At 45.5% G+C, this 14436-nt stretch overlaps 1 protein-coding gene across 1 annotated transcript; it reads right to left on the bottom strand.

Moving 5' to 3' along the window:
• Nucleotides 1–10462: 10462 nt before the first annotated feature.
• On the bottom strand, nucleotides 10463–11575 carry SSTR5 (somatostatin receptor 5). The gene has a single exon (XM_009698196.1). It carries the CDS (start codon nucleotides 11573–11575, stop codon nucleotides 10463–10465), a length of 1113 nt encoding a protein of 370 aa, XP_009696498.1.
• Between the last annotated feature and the right edge of the window lie 2861 nt (nucleotides 11576–14436).

Raw genomic sequence — 14436 nt, 5'->3', positions numbered from 1 at the left:
TTGACCAGAAATGGAAAACCGCTGTCATGGGCCAGCCAAGCTGGATTTTCATGGCTGTACCTGCCTGATGGCTAAGTTAGGCTTTAGATAGGATGGTACAATGATGCCAGACCAGTTTGCACCTCTGTCTTTTCCTGTTACACCTCCTTCTGGGTGCAATCATGTTGTCTCTGTTGGCTGAAGTCTCATGGGATGGCCCCATCTGTTTTTACCCTACCCGATGGATTTGGCACCCAAGTTAGTGCCAGACCATGAGTCCTTCCTGTCACAAACCCAAAAGACTTTGCTAAAATTCCTGTTATCAACTCCCCTTCACTGACGTCAAGGCCAAATTCTCCTTTCTTAAAAGTCCAAGATAGTTTTCCTGCTGCTCTTGATTCGCATGGATGTAACCTGAGGATGGAGCCTGATTCACCGTGCACTGACTATGCCACCTTTGATCGTTCAGTCAAACCCTAGTGCACGATCAAAAGGGAGAGAAAACAGGAAAATATTCACAAATGGGTTAAAAAAGCCAAACCAAACCAAACAAAACATGGGTGGGGGAGAGAGTGGCTAGCCATCACCATTACTGTGTAACCAAGAGCTGTGATAGCCCTGATTTATCAATTGCTAAATGTGGAGAGCAACGCACATGAAAAAAGCAAAACCTGTGAGCCCGTTTGAGCCCAGGTGAGCGTTTCAGTAAGAAGTCTTTGCTAACTTGTCTGATTTGGACTGAGATGGGTTACGGAGGGCTCACCTAAGCTGCTAACTGGAGACATTCCGGTGAGGTGGGACCGAGGCCAACTTCTTGGCAGCTGTAGGTGGCCCAAGTGGCTGTGGGGCTGAGGTGCCAACGGGACAGCCCTGTCCTTCTGCTGTTGCATGTGGCAGGTGTGTTTAGGGCAGGCAGACACCTCACACGCCCGCACGTTGCCAACTGGCAAAGGCAAATCAGGCAGGCTCCTGGGAGCAACCTCCGGAGTTGGCAAACACAGTGTTCGCATCTCTTTGGGGTCTCTTCCATCAGGTTCTCAGGATAGATGATGGATTTCATGATTAATAATATGCCCCTTCTCATCATCCTTCAGATGGAGCGGAGCGAAAAGCTGAAGAGAGCAACGGCTGCATATAAATGCCTTTGGGCTGGACAGGGGCATGTCAATGCTGTGGCTCAGCTTGAAACTGTTAATGGTCATCAAGGAAAAGAAATACGTTCTCTTTTGTTCTGTCATTGTGGGGGAAAAGAGAAATTAATAGTCTATTTCTGTTTCTAACTGGGCAGCCTTTGGAAGCCTGCTTTAGCAGGTAGTCCTGAAGCCCGGCTCTTAGCTTACCTGACTGCCCCAGGCTTGAATTTTTGCAGTCATCTCCTGTGCCTGAGCTTGTAGGAGGGATCTTGACCCCCATCACCCAGCGTGGGAAATGGTTAGGCTGGGTTAAAGTCCTCTTCAGTTTTCATCTGGCAGGAAACTAGATCATGGGGGAAGAGGGAAAGGTGTAAAGCCAGGTTTCTTCCCAGTGTTGAACTGGATTGCAGCTAGTTCTGAAAGCATTTCTTCCTTGGTTTCAACAGTTGAAAATATCTGCAAGAGCCTTCCCTTTATCTCAGAACACCCTTCCCCCTTCATCCATCATTGTAGATATGGCCCTACTCGTTGCTGCCATCCCTTTAATTTTGTGAGCCCTTTTGTGCCTCGTTTTGAGCATCACCGCTCCCTCGCCCCAGCAGCCCACCCCAAAACCAGGTGCCTGTGTTGTCCCTGGCGTTAGGTAAAGGCTTCAGTTTTGCTACGTAAGTTGTTTGATACTTGCAGCTTTTGGATGTCTAAAGAGGAATTATCCACTGTCAGCTTCTATGTTGCTGATTGTCGTCTCAGTGCCACAACCGGGGACGTTTTGCAGCTGTTGTAACTCACCGAAAGGCACCAAAGCAAGGCTGGGACCAAGCTGATCCCTGCTTGTCTTCCTCCCCAGCACACTCCTGATCCCTCGAAGGTAAGAGGAACTGTGCCACATACAGAAAACACCATCTTCATGCGCCTGGGCTGCAGTGCAAGATGGATCTTGCTCCTCGGTGAGTGCATGCCAGCAACTCCTGCTGTTTGCAGCCCCCAGTGAAGTTGCTGTGAGCCCTGCCTTGAGGTCTAGCCAGAACAATATTCACCCTTTCAGCCTAGACTCTTTTTTCCTCCTTGTGTTTTACATCCTTAAGGAAAGTGCGTGCATCAGGCGGCCAGCAAAACTCCAGATGTTGGAGTACAAACCATCACGTATCTTGTTTTGCAGTATTAGATCTCCTGTAGCTCAGTGCACAAAAATTAGAGCTCTCAGCAACATCAGTTCCAGAGTTGGCCCGATAGCAAGAGTCACTGAGCGAGATGCTGGGGACAGTCTTCTTGCAAATGAGGCCTTGTCCAAAGCAGGGGATTGGGTTGCATCCAGAGAAATGACATCCCACCTTTTCCAGCTGCTGTACCACAACAAACCACACTAACAGCAGGAGGGATAATGTTCACTGTAGACCAGAAGAGCTGATGATGGTCATTAAAGTTGGTCACGCTTTGGTTCCAGTGACCCCCCCAAGCACCGTTGGCTTCAGCAGAGTGACTCTGGATTGTCTCAAGGGCAGGAGAAAGCACAGTTTGACTTGGTTCCTTTGACCTCCTGTGATAAGGAGCAGCCCTGTGTTTTTCAAGCATGCCTGGGTTGAGAGGAAGATGAGTCAGTCCGGCTGAAATCCTGCTGTGTCCTCTGCTCAGTCTATTTAACCAGAGACTCTGCTCTAGTGCAAACTAGGAGCGTGCATTATTTTTTGATGCACATAGAGAGAATTTGGCAAAAACAGTTCCCTGCCTTTTTAATGTTATTTTAGCAACAGAAACGACCTATTTCTCATAGCTCATGCTGCCGCTTTGTAATCCTTTCTGTATTTTCACAGCACGGTCAGTCATTTATTTGCCAGTCATTAGCAACCGGCAGAGAATAAAATCAGTCAATACTATTTAGATAAGGCATGGTTGGTTATAAAGCGCTGGCAGAATCCTTCCACTGGCTGACGCTTCGAAATCGGTCGTCGGTCCAACCTGGCAGGTGCAGTTGATAACTCACCCACTGAAGGTCTCTGGTCCTGTGGCCCTGTTGGTGGGAGTTAGCTTGCTCCGACAGACGGGGTGGTAGCAAGTCTCCAAACAGGCTGCTGAAGAGTAAAACCTGCACTGACATTGGATGCAAAACCTCTTATAAAAGCCCCAAATGCCTGGCTATACTGGCGATTTGCAGGGAGGAGGAAAGGAAGGATTCATTTTTCTTTTTCATTTTAGTTCAGACAAGTGTAGGGGTTTTGAGGAGGTCTGGATGAAATGCCTCGAGACATGAAGCAGAGCAGGACCCTGCTCACGTAGCCCTGCTTGGAGGGCAGGAAATGTGCCCGTGGCTCAGAGATACGGAGGGAAATTGCGGATGAGGCTGAGTGCGATCGAACATGGACCACAACAGATAAGACAGAGCATATATCAAGGGGAAGTCTGACTTCAGAAGGACTAAGACAGGCTCCAGCAGCCTGGGTTTCATTCCTATTTCAGCATTCAGGATATCAAAGACCCTACTGCATGCTATATGCTGAAATGTTCCTTCATGTGATTCAGAGATGTGATTTCCCAAGGCTTTACCCAGATTTCTTTCCTTCTCTTCTGTCACAGTGTACAAATTACCTGCATTTTCTCCATAAAGTGAGAATATTATTTCTAGCCTATACCACACACACATATAATCCCTAAGTGCTGGGAAAAGTTATCTGACTCATATACTGTTTGCCTAATCACCATTGTGGCTGCCGAGTATTGCACATGCCTGGTATCTGTGACACTGAGTCCTTACCCAGGTTACATGGGGGTATTGCTTGGCAGGGCTTAGCATCATCATCCTGGCCGTGCTACTGATGGATGGTGTGTTACCCTGTTGGATGGTCCATCAAGGCCCAGTTTGTGTGATCTGTTCAATCCTCTTTGCCCCAAGAGAGCCACACTGAAACTCAATTTTCTTTCAAAGTAATCCCTCTTGGAGAGGGTAATGACAAGCAGGCTCACAGTGCCCAGAGCAAGCTGCAAATTTTCTGGAGACGCATTGTCGACGAGAGCCACCTGATTGACCATGTAGCACAACTTTTACCAGCAAAACCCCCAGCTGAATAAGAGAAAGGATGTTTATCTCAAAAAGACACAAAATCAATGCTGCACAGCTCATCCTTTTCATAAAAAACGATTATTCCTGCAAGACTTTGTCAAAACTGATGTGAACTCTGTGGTGCTGGCACTGAACACACACTTTGTGACGGGACTTTCAGATCTCTCTGCCGTGCAGGACAGGCATGAGAAAGGAAGCACTGGGTTAGTTTTAAGGGAGGAAAACTTTGGGAATCACAACCTACCTCACATCAAACAAAGCTGTAAGGTTAAAATTAGGAACTGAACCAAGAGCTGTGGAGTCCTAAGTTGACACCGTAAGCACAAGCCCATCTTTTCTTCGCAGAGAGTGCAGGACAGGCGAGAGTCATCCCTTCCTCATTAGTTCCCCTGTTTTTATGGGAATATGTTGCATTACATTAAATGTGTTTGCAAAACAAGAATTCTTTCTGAAATGCACATTTATTCATTCACTGGAGCGTGACAATTACTGTCTGCTTAATAAATAAAATTAGTTGTGATTCTTTTTAAATTAGAAAACAAATCAGTCATTAGCCTATTGGAAAGCTTTTTTTTTAATTTCATGGGTACATGCTGCACACATTTCTAAAATGTTTTCTTTATTTTTTTTAAGGCAAATTAATATAAGTCAAGTCCTGCTCCCCTGTTGTAAGTCAAGAGAGGAATGAGGAAGAAATTCCAACACTTTTGAGTTTTTCTGCATTCTGGTGCCATTCTTGCAAGCGGTTAACCTTCAGTGCTTTCTTAAGACCAGTGTCCTTTGAAATCAAGGGCAAGAGGATCCCTGGCTTGATCAGCAGATAGATCGTGCTTTTCAGCATCCTTTGTGCCTTTCTGGTCGTCACTTGTGGTCAGAGCATCAAACAGGCTGTTGAAAAAAACAGATGGTTAGCAAGGTATAACCCTTCATCACGGACTGCAAATTTGATTTCAGACTGAAATCAGCACGGATTTGCTCCATTTCTGTTCAGTCTTGATGTGGGAGTAAGCTCCAGGGCTAGCTTGAACAGGCCAGTGGAGCAGCCCCGAGGTCCCAGGGGCTGAAGGCTCTGTCTCCCCAAGGGGACAGTGCTGCCACCCGGGAAATGAACCAGGGGCTGAGATAACAGCCCGGTGAGGAGGGCTTGGGAGGGCTTTTCACAGCAGGTGAGAGACCTGAGAGTTACCGTCACAAGCAACAGCCAGATTACTTGAAAAAAGGACTTTTTAGGACCCAGAAAATACAGAAAATATTTGGGGATTTGGTTCATTCAATGCACAAATTTGATACTTTGTCCAGAATGTTTTAACGGAGAAAAGTGAAGACGACCTCTGTAGCATAAGCCTGAAGACCACGGTAGATGATTAGCGCACGGTAACTCCACACAATACATGCTGACCTGACTTTGAGTCAGAGAAAAGAACAAAGAGATTTCACTGAGTACACAAAGAGCTTATAGTTTGCACTAAAACTCTTCCTCTGTGGTAAGAGATGATGCTTTTGTTAGCACAATATTAATGTTTATAAAGCGTCTCGGCATGAAATGTTGTTGGCTTTCCTTTCCAGCATGTTATAAAATCATAATGGAAAGAAAAACAGAGTATCCCTAATGCACCAGATTATTGTTACACTAGTGTCTCCTGATACTGCACCAGATTAATGTGGCAGAGCAATAAAACTCTGGATCTTCATTTATCATACCTCTTTAGCTCTCTCCCATGCTCAGAGAGGTTTGAAATGAATATTAGCTTTTTCCCCGAAGAGAAAATAAGAAGTTACCCAGAAATTATTAACATCTCAACTCTTTTAATTTTTACTCAAGTGTTAGTCTTGTGAGTATTCAGTTCTTCTGTGTTCTTACCTAATCCGCTGAGGAGGGTTTTTATTTTCTTTGGTTTTGGAGTTTATTCTTCCATCTGCTTCTCATTACATTGCTTGATCTCTAGGTGTGTGCCTTATTCTAGCAATGTGTTTTTATTTTTGTGTTAAAGTAACACTCACACAATCCCTATGGGTCTGATACACCTCAGTCTGAAAGATGTCTAAAAGGGGTGTCCGATTCTGGGATGAAACGTCTGGAGGGATGTTTAGGGGATGCTCTCTACCCTCTGGCCTCAAACCACCACTCGGAGTCTGCCGGTGGTTTTGTCTGACTCCAAATTCCCCCGTCTCCATTCTGAGCAGCCTTCTGGCAAACCAGTGCCCAGCTCACAACTTCTCTATGCCATACGCTGGTCTACGCCCCACCTATAAGCTTGTTTTAAAATGTAAAAGGCCAAGTATGAGACTGTTGCTCCTTGTACATTTTAATTCTGTTGGTGGTGTTGCTGCCAGTCCTGAGCATATCAAGGGTTTCTGCTGGGCTGCTGCTTTCGAGGTTGTTGGGTGCACTTGCTTCAAGTTTGTCAGTAATACTTCATAATCCCCAAGTGAAATGATTTCTCTTAAAAATGAAGACTGAGATACCCAAGCAGCCCTTCTCTCAGGGAGCCATAGGAAAATCCTAGTGAGGATGGCAGTGGTGACAGCCTTCCCCTCTGGTCCCTGATGCATTGCCTCTCTACAGGGCTGCCAGCTCTGATTTTTATGGAGCTCCAAGCACATTGGGAAGAGACAGTAAATTGTAAGGGTTTCTTTTTTTCGGTGCTTTCACCCTGAACGCTGTATGACAGAGGTCAGTACCATTCTTCCCAGTTTTACGGATACAGAAACTGATGTACAAGGAGTGAAATGACTTAGGCAGAGTTTTACAGCCTCAGGGGCAAATTCCTAAATCTTGCCTTGCCATTTCAGCTACTGTCTGCTCATACCTGTGTCTTGCTACTTCCATGGCAAATACCAATACAACGTATAGCTGGTGAGAGCAACCAGCTCTGCTCAGCTCTGCTGCTAGTGTGAACAATCCTCTGGTTTCTTCATTCTGCTGATTTTCCCTGTGCTAAAGAGCTCAGATGCTCCACAGGATCAGGCTGGTGGTGTATGATGGCATAGATGTACTCAGCAGCACACTTTGACTTGAATTATGCATCCCTGTGCTTCTGCAGAGCAAGCTACCAATACTGCGTACATGGGGCACCCTCCCTCTGTGAGAGCATTAATTATTACTGCTGCTTGCAAAATGAACTGTGAACTAAAATGGGGTTTTCTAATTCTGTCACTGGAGAAGAACTTCTGGCTAATCAACTGGAGGCAGATGGAGTTGGTAGAGATGACATAAAGGCCTGCACTAATTACTCCATGTGTCTCAAGAACTGATAGGAGAGTTGATTTATGCCTGGAACAGCCTGATAATTTTGGAAATAATAGATATTGCATGACTTAATTAATCAATGTAAAGTCAGTCGTGCTGTGATTTTGAATTAACAGCCGCGGTATAGTGGAGGTGTATGGAAGGTGGGCTACAGCCTGCTACTGCGGGAAGCCCAGATGTACCTACTAATGGCCCAAACCAAGGACTGGGCGCTGGATACATCCTGCAATTGTCTCTCATTGTATATCTGGTGAGTTCTAGCGCTCTTGTGCTCGGGGTATATGAGTGTGGCCATGTACTATGTCACGAAGAAGGAAAATGGTGCATACATATACAGCAACAGTGGGTAGGGGCAAGAACTTGTTTGGGCATCGGTCCATCCTATCAGTTCCTGCTAAATAGTTGCATCAGGAGTAAGTAGTTTTAAGGCCTGAGTGGTTTTAGCTCAGGCCATCGCCCTGCTTCTTGTGCTTGGTCCTCAGGGTTAGTGGTCACGCAGGAAGGTCTGTTCTCCGTCTGCCCAGATGAGGGGGGACACCCTTGGGTGGGAGCGAAGGCTCTGCCCACCCTGAGCTACAGGTCCTGCTGGCTGGAGTCAGCCTACAGAACAAAATGTAGTTTGCTCTGGCTGTTGTCCTGCTTTTTCCATTTTCACACACAGACCATTGCAGCTTTCTGGTCCATACTGTGACCTCCCTGTAGTATCCCCTGCCTCTCACTCCAGGCTGATTTTTTGGACATAGCACAATTTTGCTGTTTGTATTTGCAGATGCACAATGTTTTCCTGGACCAGCCTGGAAGGATGGACAGGTTTTACTCTGTTTTCACCCTCCCTGGAGTTTGTTTTCATTCCTCCACTGTGGTTGTTGAAATGAAGATAGATGTATGGGCTGTTTGGGAATATATATCACTGAATAGAAACACATGCTTGACAGACATCGATTAGAAATATCTTAGGTATGATCACAAATCCAAAAAGGAACTTGCCTGCTAAGACTGATGGAAAGACAAGTAGATCCAGGGTCAGTTTTAGCCTGTTAAGAAGCACAATGACTAGATCTCTGGGCAGGGATTTAACTTCTCCGCCTGCAGAGCATCTTAAGGAGGAGTATTTGTGTACCATAGTGCCATGTTTTAACAAATTAGACGTGCTTTTAGCACTGATGGCGGGCGCAGGTGACCCAACATGTGAGTAGAGTTTGAACGGTGTGTGCCAGGACGTGGTTTGGACGGGAACTACAGGTTCCTGAGAAGGACGGTTAAGGGAAGCAACAAGTTTCTGCTCCCAGGCCCTCAGTCAAAAGGGCTCATGGAAACAAGCTGCCATGGACTAGCTGATAACGGTAACTTGGCTTTGAAACAACATCTTCAGGGTCCTCAGCTGAACTTGTCGAGCCTTTGCAAAGGTATAACAGGGAGGGGACTGCAACCTGGATCTCATTTTGGAAGGCTTCCAATGCCAAAATCTTCAGTAATGTGAACATGGGGCCTCTCACTTTAATCACTCTTGTCCACCCTTCTCTGGCTTGTGCTCTAGGAGGGAACCACATCAGCATCATGCTCTGTTTAGAAGAGTTATTTGAATAATCTACATTGCTTGTACAAATACCAGGCTGATATTTACTGCTGGTGCCAGGGCTTAGCCACGTCCCTTAGAGATGCTCTAGAAGGTCACCAAAGGTTGGAAGGACAGCTGAGATACAGCATCTCAGCTTCTTTTGTATCCCCTGCCCTGCTTGCTACTATGTACAAACAAATTTCCTTACAGAAGGACTGTTTGACCTGTGTGGGTGACAGTGCTGATAGAAAGCAATTTCTAAAGAGATTAAATAGTTACTGCCTGGATTAAAACAAGTATCTAATTTGCTTTCTTCCTTTTTGTGTATGAAGAGTCCTCGTTTTACATTGCAAGTAGCTTGGATCGGATACGAGCCAGGAATGGGGTCTGGATGCTCTTCCTCGCTCCCCTCATCCCGCTGTACAGTCTCACATCAGCCATTTGATCTCCGCGTGTCCGCTGAGCTCCCAAGCACCAGGAGGCACAGTGACTTTCCTTTTGGTGTGTGAGCAGGACAGAGCCCCACAGGTCCCTGTGCTTGGCCCTACCATACTAAACTGTGTTGCATCTACGATGATTTAAACATCAAAGACTCAGCTGTGTCTTTCTTTTGCAGTGGCTGACAGTGCTTGGCAAAGCCATGAAATGGATAGGCAGAAGGGGATTGAACTTGTTTTAATTGCTGAAAATACAGTTTATATTCACGTCCATACTTACATTCAGAACCAATAAATATACACAACAGCTTTCCAGGACTTCACGATCATCGTCACTTACATGATAATGAAGTGGTTACACTACATTTTATATGCAGTTTGGTTTAGAATGTGAAAGTATTATGAATACATTGAATCCTTTCAACAGTGTTTTCCTAGTCTTGTTTTATTCTTTCTTACTGTGCTTGAAAGATTCCTGCATACTATGGATCTCTTGTATGGGTTACTGACAGTAAAACGATGTAAATGGACTACACAGCACTTTATAACCGTGGCTTATACACAATTTCAAGATCAGTGCTGTGGCCTTTTTATATGGCACTTCCTCTTAAGAAATAGTGTTTTTCTTTTAAGAGATCCCCTTGAAGACTTGCAAAGATATTATCTGACCTGTTTTCTGCTTTCAGCTGATCCCAACAGTGCAAAGTAGCCATAAACTCAGCTTAACAAGCTGGTTAAAACAGGTTTAGTGTTGTTCTGCACCACTAGAGCAGTACAAAGCTGGCAGTGTGCACCAGTAAATCAGGTCTCTAGAGTACAGAAAGTGGTAACACACGTCTGACTTTTAGCTAAAACACCATAAGAGCTTCACACAGCCCATTATAGCCCATAAGACTTTTAGCTGGGAAAGGGTGGGGAGTGAAGAGAAGTCTATGTACATTTATTTGAGCTTGTGGATCTCCAGATTTTAGCTTTGCTATGAATTCATCTCTCCATTAAATCCCCAAGTTCTCTAGGTCTACAAGTGCTTTGCAGTACCGAACCATGCCCTTAGACCTTGCTAGTCTGCATATGTCCATTGAATTCAATATTTCTCTGGGTTAACATTGATTCCTGCAAGCGGCTGCTGTTCTCTTGCCTGTGTTCAATAGGGTCACCATCCTCTACACCATTCCCTTTTTGGAGGCAGAGGACTTTCTGAAAACTCTGCTTGAAGTTGTCAGAAAGAAATCCATAAAGAATGGGGTTGGCACAGCTGTTTGCATAGGACAGGACCACCACAAAGAAGTACACCCCTACCAACACAGGGTCTTCTGGCAGTATAAATATCAAATTAACAATGTTCATCACATAAAATGGGAGCCAGCAAAACACAAAGACCACCACAATGATCACCACCATCCTGGTCACCTTCCTCTCTGATCTCCTGCGCCTCGTAGACCCAACTCGGATCCCCGAAGATTTGACTTTAATCACAATCAACAAGTAGCACAGACAGATCACCAACAAAGGACCAAAAAAACCAAGGACCGATGTGTAAATGATGAACGCTGCTGACCAGATGTTGACAGGCTCCGGCCAGTTCATGTTGCAGGTGTGAAAATCTTCCTGCACATCTGAAAAGATGATGACTGGAAGCACCACCAAGAACGAGAACGTCCAGACAGTCACGCTGATGAGCTTGGCCACCCTGGGACGTCTCCACTTGGTTGATTTAATGGGATGAACTACTGCCAGGTAGCGGTCCATGCTCATCACAGTCAGACAAAAAATACTAGTGAATTGGTTAATACCATCTACAGTCATAACCAGTCTGCACAAAAAGGAGCCAAAAGGCCAATAGGAGATGGCGTTCTGGGTGGCCAGAAAGGGCAGGCCCAGCATGAAGAGTACGTCGGCAACGGCCAAGTTCAAGATGTATATATTGGTGACTGTTTTCATCTTGGCATAGCGCAAAACCACGTAAATGACCAATGTGTTGCCACTGAGTCCGACTGCACATACAAGGAGGTAACAGATGGGAATCAGGACTTTGTGGATGTATTTGAATGAGGGCTGCTCTGAGAACATCCCATTCTCTGTCACATTTGTCAGCAGTGAGGAATTCACATTGCTGGAACTAGCTTCCGTGGTAAATGTGCTGGAAAAGTACAAAGGATCCATAACTTTTACTCCTCAGTTTTCCTTTTAAGGCTGCAAAAGACTAAACTTCATGGACATCTTGTTCCTAGAAAGAAAAAAAAAAAAAAAAAAGGAAGAAAAAGAGAGAAGGAAAGCATGAATTCAAGGAGATTAAGTTTTACACTTCATTTAATTTTCTATCTGTAGTCAGAATTTGTGTTTGAATTATGCAGTTAGCACATGTGATGAGATCAACACCTGAACAAAAGAACTGCACAACGAGAGAGCCCAAGTGCTCATCCCAGCAGATGGTGGTACCTGTTTAATTTTCAGAAGCTCCATGCAGCGGGGTCAGGGCTGGATGTAACTGTGAAGACGGGAGGCTGCACGGCAGTAAGATGGCATACATCCCACTGGGAAACACAAACGAGAGGAGAGAGGGTGATGGCCATCACGCGTCACAGTCAGAGGCAGAAACTTTCTCGCAGCAAAGGAGTCTGAATGCCCCGGCATGTGGACCATTTGGGTCCAAAACCTGCCGGTAACAAGACCAGTCCTTCCTCTGCTGATGAGAAATGTTAATTCTTGCATGCCTCCTGTGCGACTTGGCAAGCAAACTTTGCCATTTGACTGACTCCCTCTCCATAACCTGTCATACGCACATTTTCCTTTCTTGTGAAATCAAGGAGCAGGGCAGATAACACCCTCTTCTTCCCAGCTCCCCCAAAGATACGCAAATCCAGAACCCGCCTTTCCTCCTAGCTTTCTGTCCAAAAACCGACACAGAAAACGCTAGAAGATAATTTTGAAAGACTGACCAAACAGCGCATATAAATCAGACTGAAAGCAGACCTGGCATTAGTGCCGAAAGCTTTAAACTCCAGTTTGGTGCAATTCTGCTGTCGCTTAGCAGAGGGTGCCTGGAGAGGCTGAGGGACTGACTCAGCCCCGATTCACTCCCGTGCAAGCTCTGGGTGCTTTCAGAACCCAGAACCAAAGATAGCTCCTGGCTCTTCCTATCTGAAGCTCCCCTGCGATGTTTCACAGGTCTCCCTGTTTACATAGAAACAGTCTCAGTCTGATAGATTCAAATGCCACTTACTGCCTGGCAGAACCAATTGAGAACTCCCAGGGAACATCGGCAGCTGTGTAGGTGGGGAAACAAAACCCTCCATAACAACCAACAAAACCCTAGGAAAAAAAATCAATGAACTCCAAGATGGAAAGGACCACGTCTGATAACACTTTTCCATTGGGTCAGGCGTGTGCACACAGATGTGAAGACCGCAATGGAAAGAAATAAGCTGTTTCTTTTCTGTCTCTCAAGATTATTCTTCTGTTAGTGTTTCTGAATCCCCTTCCTCTCACCTTGAATTGTGCTTTTTGTCTGAGGAGCACCTTTTTTCTGCAAGAAATCCAAACTTCAGTGGGCAGCTTCAGGACACAGGCAACTGAACAGATTTGGTGGTAGAATATGTTTTATTAGACAATCTGAAAAGGGTTGAAAATTTCCAACACCCTGTTTCTGTGGCATGCTTGATCCACAGGAATATTTTTTCATTCTTTGTCAAAACATGGTCTAAGTATATAAAGTTTTCCACTATAAAAATTTTAAAGCATCTGCTATAAAAGAGTGGAGATTCAAAACACCGATCTCCCCAAGAGCTCTCCCAAGTCTGGCCAGCAGACCGTGGTGAAGGTGCTCAAGCAGGATGTGCCCAGCAGCTTTTATTCCCGTCCCCTGATGGTTAGGTTTCCATAACAATCTGGAGGCATGAATCTGGATTCAAAAACACCCAGCCCACATTGCACCTATACGTTTCAAGCCCAAGCAAAATTCTGTATCACGTAAGCATGCAAAAGGCTTCTTGTCTCCAAGAGGAATGCAAACACTTCCATGGGCTGGTTGCTGCGCTTTCTCTCTGGGCGAGAAAAATTGCAGTGGGGGAGAGTAGAAGCCCCTCCAGCTACCAGCAGTAATCATAAATACGCTGTTCTGATTTGGAAATGTGCAGATGGGAAGTAGGTGTCTCATGTGACTCTGTGGCTGGGAGGAGATGTACCAGAGAAATCAAAAATCCAGGGCGGCAGGGATGGTAAAGCTGAGAGAGCTGCCAAAGCTCAAGCAAATGCTTGATTGAAGATGGAGATGAGAAAGAGGCAGGGAGGTTCTGAATATGCTACCGTGGTGTTTGGAGGTTAGGTATTGCAGCCACGGGCACAGCACAAGGGTCATAGAATCGTTTAGGTTGGAAAGGACCTTTAAGATCATCGAGTCCAACCATCATTGCAGTCCCTGGCAGCACACTGCAGGGAGAGGTCAGCCGAGACCATGCTCCTTGTGAATTAAGTAGGATTGGACTAGTGCTTATACAAGAAAAGGTAAAATCCAGTTCTGGCCAAAGAGCAGACTTTGCAACTCTGTGCTGACACTAATTTTAAAATACTTAGTTGTATTAAACCTCAGATTATTTGAGGGGGAAATACAGGAGAAGTCAAAGCAGCACCACACTTCTCTTGGGTCATGAGGGTTTTGATCTCTGGAAGATTGCATTTTCTTGCAACCCAGACACTGTGTGACCCGGCTGGTTAGCTAGTATCTTTGAAGGGAAGATTATAAAGGAAACAGGTGGTGGGATGGGGCAGTTGGTGGATATAAACTCATATTCATGGAACTGCATCTTGGGGACCGAGTATGGTGCTGAGATTGGGAAGGCACTTCTCCCCAAGAGCAGTCCAGCCTGGCTCAGCAACATTCAATCTGGGCCAAAAAGCAAAATTTTTATTCTGGGACTGCAAAAATAGGAGGACAGTAAAAAGAACGAGTGCTGCCACTCAGGAGGGAAAGGTCAGGAAAAGCAGTCGTGTGGCTCTCATCCTAGGACTATAAAAAATGAGGATGG

This window comes from Cariama cristata, unplaced genomic scaffold (assembly GCF_000690535.1).
Source record: "Cariama cristata isolate BGI_N322 unplaced genomic scaffold, ASM69053v1 scaffold12044, whole genome shotgun sequence".
In the NCBI taxonomy this organism is placed as follows: Eukaryota; Metazoa; Chordata; class Aves; order Cariamiformes; family Cariamidae; genus Cariama; species Cariama cristata.
This window is presented reverse-complemented; position numbering and strand designations above follow the sequence as displayed.

What these genes read in the sequence shown, in the direction of transcription:
- SSTR5 (XM_009698196.1), bottom strand. Translation starts at nt 11,575, where the DNA reads ATGGATCCTTTGTACTTTTCCAGCACATTTACCACGGAAGCTAGTTCC.